Below are 9,328 nucleotides of genomic sequence, written 5' to 3'. Positions count from 1 at the left end.
CTGGAAGACAGCAGATATAGACTTTTAGTATAGAGCCCCATGGTTTTGTGACCATTAAAGCCAATGACTAGCAGAGAAGAAGGGGGAGAGAGAGAGAGAGAGAGAGAGAGAGAGAGAGAGAGAGAGAGAGAGAGAGAGAAAGAGAGGAGAAGGAGGAGGAGGAGGAGGAGGTAGAGAGATTCAGAAAGAAATACTGATCTTGTGTTGTTTCTAAGCCAATGAGCTAATGAAAATAAACCTTGGAATCATCTCATTTTTTAGCATAATCTTAAATTTCTCCAAAGAAATTTGTCACATACTTTTTCATTATTTAGTTGAAGGGTTTCTTTTTTTAATTATTTGAAAGAAATAGTTTTATAAAGAGGTAGAGACAGGGAGAGAATGGGTGGTCTTTGATTCTCTGGTTCACTCTCCTAAAGGTCCCAATGGCCAGAGCTTACTCAATCAGAAGCCAGGAGCCAGGATCTTTTTCTGGGACTCCTCATGGGGGGGGGGAGGGCATTGGCCCAAGGACACGGGTCATCCTCTGCTCTCTTCTCAGGTAAATCAGCAGGGAGCTGGTTCTGAAGTAGAGCAGCCAGGATGCAAACTGCCAGACATCTTCAGACCTTGCAGGCCAGGGTTTTAACTTGTTGTGCCAAGTACCAACCCAGATTCTTACTTTAAACAACCATAATACATGTATTACTTTCTTAGTTCTGTCAGATTGTAGACCCAGGATGTCTCCATTCATGGTGTCTATTTTTCTATGGGGGCAAGTGGGGGGGGGGAAAGTATATGCAGATCTTTGCTTTTTCTCATCGGGGTAGAACAACTTTATTGGTTTCCATTTCTTAAAGGATCTTACTAGAGTCATGGATCCAGCCACATTGCAAGCCTTCCAGCGGGAACTCACATGCCCAATTTGCATGAACTTCTTCCTAGATCCAGTCACCATAGACTGTGGGCACAACTTCTGTAGATCTTGTCTTTGAGCTGGGAGGAAGCTGAGACTCCCATGTGCTGCCCCATGTGTAAGGAGATGTCAGAGAAGACCAACTTCAAAACCAATGATGTGCTCAAGAAGCTGGCTGCTGCTTCCAGACAGTACCGATTGAACCAGGTCACCAGGTTGCAGGAGCAGGCCCCTGTGGCACAGATGGAAGCAGAAGGGATCCTCAATGACACTGACAAGAGTCTAGATTGTGAGCCTCTCTCTGAATGCCCACAGCCCGAGACACATGGCCACACCATGGTGGAATGTGCTGCTGAGGAGTCCCGGGTGAGTAATGCCTCCAGAGCCATGTGGATTCTCTGGGATTCTAAACTAGACAGAAAGATGGGGACTTATGGAAATGGAGTGGAAATGTATGAGAATGGAGACTGTGAGGGTGGTGATTTTTCCCCGTGAATCCCAAGATGTAAATGTGTCCTTCCATGTTGGTGCTCAATGTGCCAACATAGGCATAATTAGGTTGGGCTGTCCTGAAGGGGAGTCTCTTTGAAGCACTGTCCACACATGTGCAGTTGGTGCAGGTGCAGTGCAAGTGGTCAGCAGCAGAAACTTGGGCTTGGGCTTCAACTGTGACTGCTTCACAGCCAAGTGGCATAAACACTGTTTCTAAGGAAGTAGATTTATTGACTTTATTCAAAATTTCTCTCGTAATTTCTTCTTTTATTTTCAAAATTTATTTACTTATTTCAAGGGCCAATGTACACACACACACACACAGAGAGAGAGAGAGAGAGAGAGAGAGAGAGAGAGAGAGAATTAGCATCCATTTTGAGGTTTTTAACCCAAATGTCCTCATGACCAGGGTGGGCCAGGCTGAAGCTGGGACTCAGGATCCTCTTTTGGGTCTTTCATGTGGGTGTCAGATGTCCAAGCACTTGGCTCACCTTCCATTGCTTTATAGGCCATCAGAAGGGAGATGAGGCAGAAGTGGAGGAGCCAGGACACGACCTGGTGCCCACATGGAATACTGTCTAGCAGGTGGCCAATGAGCTCGCTACACTAGGACAGCCTTGTTGTAATTTTCTACCACCTTTAATATCCCAAATCTAAGACTCAAATTAGGTCAACTTGGGAAAATATGACCACTCCACTTTATTCAAATTTACTATTATCAGAAAAAGAGAACAGAAGAAAAAACATTAGTAGTCTCAATACTATTCTCACAACCACTGCCATTTCCAATAAGTAAGGGAGGGAAATATGTAAGAATATAGTCCATGTGGCTAAATCTCATAATTATTCTGCAGGAAAAACTTTTAAAGGAAATGAATACTTTATGGGAACGTTTCCAGGAATTGAAAAACAATGTGACACAGGAAATTAAAAAGGCGCATTCATTCGCGGTAAGAATGAAAAAGATGTTCTTCAATTACTGTAATGCTTTACAATCACCATACTGCTTTAGCAAATTCTGGTTACCATGAAGAGTTCATGATTTCCTCCCAGAAGAAGTGGTGGTTTCAAATGGTAACTCCGTAATCACAAATCCTGTGCCAGCCAAGACACGTAGTGAGAAGTATACCAGGGCGTAGTGGAGACAGGTCATCACAGATACTCCAAGTCCAACCCTGAAGGTTTACATCAACCTTCTCCAGCACTAAAGACAGCACTAAGTATGGCTATGAAGAACCAGTGAAAAGTAGAATCATATCTATGAAGGAAATGAAGTCTTTCTACACTACTCCGTGTGATGGGGAATGTACCTAAATATGTTTAATTATTTAGAAGAATCAGGCAAAGGAACAGAACAAAATTAAGAAGGTTACTACTACAGTCAAAATAGTTGATGGGGTCAAAATCCTGAAGAAGCTTCAGAAAAGGAGGGAGAAAGAGAAGGGTGGGGGGACACCTGAGATCCTTTGGTGAGTCTTGATTTAAACAGAGAATAAGGCTAAGAACCTACAGGAGGCACACACAGAAAAGACTTGCATGTACTCAAGAGGTTTTGCATGGGTGAGGCAGAAAGTCTGGAGAAGAGACATACATTTTGAAAATTTTATTTAGTTGAAAGATAGGGTGAGGGGAACATCCATGCACTAGTTCATTCCCTAAATTATAGTGGCTGGCACAGGATGACAGGAGGCTGAAACTTCATCAGGGTCTCCCATATGGATGGTAAAGGCCCAAGCACTTGGGCCCTCCAATGCTTCCATCCCAGGCACGTTAGCAAGTAGATGCATGGGAACTGGGACAGCAGGAACTTGATGAGGCAATCCTAGGGGTGTCAGTATCTCAGGCAAATGGAGAAATAATATTGCCAGTTCAGCATGAGGATGTGTATTCTTTAACCCAATATCTCCACAGGAATATGTGTCCATAAGGGAGTTCATGATAAAAGCTCAGTACCAGAAGTTGCATATACTTCTCTATGAGGAGGAGCAACTGCAGCTGCAGGCCCTGCACAGAGAAGCACAGGAGATTTCCCAGCAGCTCAAGGACAGTGAGATGAGAATGACGCAACAGAAACACCAGGTGAAAGAAATGTACAGAGAGCTGGCTGAGGCATGCTGGAAGCCTGACCTGGAGTTACTGCAGGTGAGCCGGGAGAGCCCTTGTTCAGGGAAAGAAGTGCTTTCCTGGGCAAGGTCATAAGAACCTGAAAATATTACCTGCACATATTATGACTTATTCCACAGCAGGATTCGGGTCTGTTGCCCTGCATCTTTATTTTTGCCCGATCACTTGGTTCTGTATAATCTGATAATCGTTTGCGTGCTTTCCTCTGTCATAATTAACACTGGATAAAATTCTCTGCAGTGCAAGCAAGAAAAGTACTGTAGAAAAAATTATCTAGGAGCTCAGTGAGCACAAAATGGTTACATTTTAAAATTGATTTTCAATCTATATTGCCCTTCAGGGGTGCTGAATGTCCAATCAGAGTGTTATAGAAGGTCTGGGAAACCAATTGGTTTGGCCTTGCCGAGGCAACTCCAGAAAATTAAAAAAATCTGCAGAATATTTATTTCTCAGCTGTTAATTTGGAATGTCTATGTATGATGGCATCACTATCCAATTGCCCTTGACCAAAAAAAATAAAATAAAATAAAATAAAATTCCCTACTCCTGCCTCCATAAACACTGTGGTGCCCAAACTAAAATGTATTTTCTGAAGACATTGAGGCCTTGATCTTTGCCTAAGCAAGTTTTGGTAATCAATGCCAGTGCACTCTGATTTTCAGAGGTTTCCCCGCTTTGCAATAAATGTCAGTAGAGGTCAGACCTCTCTCTGGAATATGAGTGGGGGCGAGTGACCCTGCAACCTAGAACTTTTTACATTGCTGCACAGCTTCGCCCTGAATGCCATCTTCTGAATTCACACAGAGGAAGTCCTTCTTGGACCAGCTCTTAGTCTGTTATTAACACACTCTGATACCTCTTCGCAGAGAACCAGAAGAAAATACATGATTGAAAAATACTAAAGCAAGAATTTTATAGAGCACAGAGGAGAGAGTTCTCATGACTAAATATTTTAAAATTTTTTTTCTTGCAGGATATGGGGAGTGTATTAGAAAGGTAAGTTTACAGTGAGAATCTCCAACGTGTAAGAAACTTGTGCTCTTGTTGATGTAGCAGATGCTTCTGTTTTGAGTGATTAACTTGGATCTCCCTGACTATTTACCATTTTGTTTGATAAGGGATCCTGAGGTTTTCTACTCTTTGGTGCCAGATGAGATGTGGCTGAATTCACATATGCAAAAACAATGATTTGACTTTCTGGGCTTTGTTTCAGCTTCTCTCCTCCCCTTCCTCTGGAACTGCCCCAACCAACCTTTATGAACAGATTATTCTGAGAAATCCCAGAGGAGGCCCCACCCTTGAGAGAGGGAAAGGGAAAAAAGACACAGGAAAGAGGAATTCCCACAGCAGGGGAGGAGGAAGGAGGATTCACTCCTGGGAGCAGCAGTGAGCAGGTCCTGCCCTCTCAGCCTGTCCCAGTGGCAGACTGGATGGGGGCATCAGCCACCTCAGCTCCCTCAGGACCATGGCTGCCAGTCTGGAATTCCATCCCCTTGCTTGGTAGAAAACTCACAGCCTCCTGGCTCAGTGCAGATCCTATTGACTGTACTGTTGGGGATGTCTGTCGACTGAATTCCCATAGATTCTGCCTAAAAGCCCTGCTCTCTGTAAGCTACCCGGGATCTCTGCTTTCCCTGAAGTCAAGTGAGGGGTACAGGGGGGAATGGGATGACTGTCATTCCACAGGTTGGATAATGTCTGAGAAGAAAGAGGCAAATGGCTTTGATGTGAAATTTAGATAAAAGTACTAATTTATTTCTCCAAAGGAAGTGAATAAAATTTATTCTTATTAGCCAATAATGGGAAAATTCCTGATGAAATAGTTTGGATTTGCATCTGGTAATGTTGTCTTGACCCTGTGATTGCCCTTTGACCTGGAGTGTCCCTGGTGTGATTCTTTACAGAGCAGAACTGGTACAGACACTCAATCCCCAGCGGGTTAACCCAGAGCTGACGTTATGGCACATCACTGGACTCACAGAGATGCTATACAACTTCAAAGGTGAGCCTCAGCCTCAATCCTTCCAGCCCTAATTTCCTTCTTCTTCACTGCTTTTGTGCCTGAGCCATTTCCCATTTTATTTCATTCACCTTCCCTGAAAATCCTACAGGTTTTTTTGAAACTGTGTCTTCTCACTTTGCTTAATCACATTACAGTGATCAAAGCTGAACTTTGTAAATAAGCATGCTGACATAAGCAGAGTATGGGAAGATATTCAGATGATTTGATTAAGGGATACAATGCTCAATTCTTAGTGCGGCAGTCAAGACTGTATGTTGGCTGTGTTCACTGCAATTTTTGTAGGGAGAGACAGTAAGGGAGCTCTTTCATGGCTAGGACAGCTAAATCCAGGAACCAGGAGCCAGGAGCATCTTCTGCATCTCCACAAAGGTAGCAGATGCTCAAACTTTGGGTCATCTTCTGCTGCTTCCCCAGGCCATTATCAGGGACCTGGATCAGATGTGGAACAGCTGGGACATGAACTAACTGGCACTCCTATGGGATGCCAGTGTCATAGGCAGCAGCCTGAACCACTATGCTACAACACTGGCCCCATCTCACTGCATTTCTTAAAGTTTGAATATGGCACTTGATTTTTTAATTTGTCCTATATGCCTAGTATATTTATCATGCACTGCTAAAGTAGCTATTATCATTGATAAACTCAGAAAGATTTGACCAACCCCAAAAATGAGAAATTGTCAAAAGCAGACCCATTCCAATGCTATCTCCTGATTCTGAAAACAATTAAATGACGAGAGATCTGTGAATGCAGTGCAATGATGTTAGGCCTGCACTAGACAATAGTTCAGAGAGCAGAGGGTTGAAACCCAGATTGGGCGAAATCCACGTTCTGAACAGATAAGCTGAAGTCAGGACATTCTTTAGAGATATTACTTATTGGGACATGTGTTTTATGTTGAAATATTCAGATGTATAGCTTATTTCCCAATTCATAAGTATCATATTTCAAACAGGGTTATTTAGTAATGGAATTAAACACAAAACTCAAAAAAACAGCTTTCTAGCCAAGAAAGTACAAGTTGTAGGTTGCTCTCAATACATGCTATCCAGTGGTAGGCATTTGGCACAGCAGTAAGTATCTTGGGCACCTGTATTCTGTAGCAAAGTGCCTGGGATTCATTCCCATTCCTGCTTCCATCCAGCTTTCTGCTAATGCACACCTTGGGAGGCAGCAGATGTTTTCCCTAATATATGGATCCCTGCTACCCATGTGGCAGACCAGGATTGGATCCTGGCTCCTGGCTCCTGGCTCAGGCCTGGCCAAGCCCTGGTTGTGGGTATTTGGAGAGTGAACCAGCAGATGGAACATTTCTCTGTCTCTGTGTCTCTCTTTTCAAAGAAATATAAACATGTATATTCAAAACTATTGAAACCATTAACACTCCACACCAACCAAAACCCTACTTCACACAGTGTGTGATATGTCCAAGTTGGTTTTCTTATTTTTCTCTGTTATTTGATTTTTTTTCTGTAAAGCCAGTTGAACCCTCCAGTTTCTCAGTTGAGCAAATCTCAATTCATTGTGCTTCCTCTCTTCCGTTAGTTTTCCTTGCAAAGTCAAGGGAAGTGATTCCATGGGCACAAAACATTTGTATTCAGGACATAGAAACAACATTCATTGATCAGATTATTCTCTTTCTGCAGTGGATCATGGTCTGAAGAAGGAAGTGGCCCACAGCTACTTAAGGCTCTCTGAGGACCTCAGAAGTGCAATAGTTGGAGAAGGACATCACAGTGTCCCCAGCCATTCCCAGAGAGCAGAGAGCTTTGCTGTGTGGGGTGCTCAGACCTTCACCTCTGGCAAGCATTACTGGGAAGTGGATGTGTCATCCTCTTCCAATTGGATTTTGGGAGTCTGTTATGATTCTAGCACAAGTGATACCAGTGACATTCTTAATCTCGAAGAAGCATTTCTCCTGGCCTCCCTGAAGAGTAACAACCATTACGTCCTTTCCACCAGTGTTCCACCCTTAACTCACTATGTGAAAATGCTCCTGAGTAGTGTTGGGGTGTTTCTGGATTGTGACCATGGAACAGTGAGTTTCTATGACGCTGACATAGGTTCCCTCATACATTGTAATGTTCCAACCCACTTTACTTCTCCTCTGAACCCCTTTTTGTGCCTTTGCCCCCCATGAAATGTCTTTGTGAACCCCCATACAGAGGAAACTACTGTCCTGGAATGTTTTTATGTGAGACATCAGGATTGTTTTTGAGCACATTGTAACTTAATGAGCACAGTGTAATCATAATTAGAGCATGGTTATAAAACATGCAACATACAACTGCAATGAATATATGAACTTTTTCTCTTAAAATTTATTTTAATAAAGAGCTTTGCAACTCTCACCATTATCTGATCCCAGTACTTTTTCACCACCCTGCAAAGAAACTCAATATAGTCCCCCTGGGCATACTTCCTACTCCATCACCTGACAATTCTTTTTCTGCTTTTTCTTTTGTGATTTGTATATTCTAAACAGTTTATGCTAGTAAAATGCTGAAATATGTGGCTTCTGGGGTCTTGCTTTTCCATTTAGTTGAATGCTACCCAGGCACATCCGCATGCAGAAAGCCTTTTGTTCTCATATTTGATTATGTCTTGGGTAGAAGAGTGAAGTGTCATCTCTCTCAGCTTACTAAATAAAACAAACTTGCAAAAGTTTCTCTTCAAATCTAGCCTTTTGGGGTAGATGCAAGTGCCTGACAGGCAAGCACTTCAACCTGTCCTGATCACACATCACGTCTCTGCTCAAAGATTTTTCAGGAAGCCCTTCGTGACCGTAGAGACCACAGTGATTTCTCTTACTACACACTCTACGCATAACATCCAACATCACCAATAACCTCCAACATGAATTCAACAAACCGATAGTTAGTGATGTCTGCTTGAGTGCAAATCTGAAAATTTACAAATGGAAGATCTTACCTGGTGCTATATTGCTATTACCCGGAGTACTGCTTAGGACATATTACACAAAAGAAATGTAGTGAATAAGTGGACTAAAGAATAAAAGATTAGTATTAACAAAGCTACTCTAACATCAGGAATGTTTGGCTTATTGGTTTCAGAGCCACTTGCCATGGCCACATCTCATATTGGAGCACCTGGGGACATGTCCTTCTCCTCTCCAGATTCTAGCTTCTTGGTGGCAATGGGCACTGTGGGAAGCAACAGGAGATGGTTCAAGTACTTACATGGAAGACACAGAAATATGTTTCTGGGTTTTCCCTGATCGGTGACAACTGAGCGCCAAAGGGGAAACCTGTTAAGTGAAATGGACACTATAAGCAACAATGAACTGATCAGCTCCTGTCCTGACTTTAGATGTACAATGTAATACTTTATCCTTTTTAGTATTTGTTGTTGTTGTTGTTGTTCTAGTACTATTGGTTGAACTCAGTAATTAACACACAATTATCCTTAGGTGTTTAAATTTAAACAGAAAAGTGATCCCTGTTAAATCTAAGAGTGGAAAAAGAGAGGGAGATGAACAATTTGGAACATGCTCAATCGGACTGGCCGCAAATGGTGGAGTTAGAAATGTGCCAGGGGATTCCAACACAATCCCACCCAGGTGGCATGTACCAATGCCATCGCACTAGTCCAAGTGATCAATATCAGCTCACAATTGATAGCTCTGATAGGTCTAAGAGTCAAAGAGATCACACAAACAAGACAAGTAACTGCTAATACTAACTGATAGAATCAAAAAGGGAGAGAAAGATCCAGCATGGGAACTGGGATACACAGCAGACTCATAGAATGGCAGATGTCCTAAACAACACTC

General features: G+C 42.7%; 1 protein-coding gene across 1 annotated transcript; it reads left to right on the top strand.

Annotated features, from left to right (window-relative positions):
* Positions 1-2,211: 2,211 nt before the first annotated feature.
* Positions 2,212-7,675, top strand: LOC133755636 (tripartite motif-containing protein 64-like). Its single transcript, XM_062185700.1, has 5 exons — positions 2,212-2,337; positions 3,299-3,529; positions 4,485-4,507; positions 5,416-5,513; positions 7,182-7,675. The coding sequence occupies exons 1-5, from the start codon at positions 2,212-2,214 to the stop codon at positions 7,673-7,675; spliced, it is 972 nt and encodes a 323-aa protein (XP_062041684.1).
* Positions 7,676-9,328: the final 1,653 nt, after the last annotated feature.

The sequence above is a fragment of the Lepus europaeus genome, unplaced genomic scaffold (genome assembly GCF_033115175.1).
Source record: "Lepus europaeus isolate LE1 unplaced genomic scaffold, mLepTim1.pri SCAFFOLD_66, whole genome shotgun sequence".
NCBI classification, from domain to species: domain Eukaryota; kingdom Metazoa; phylum Chordata; class Mammalia; order Lagomorpha; family Leporidae; genus Lepus; species Lepus europaeus.
This window is presented reverse-complemented; position numbering and strand designations above follow the sequence as displayed.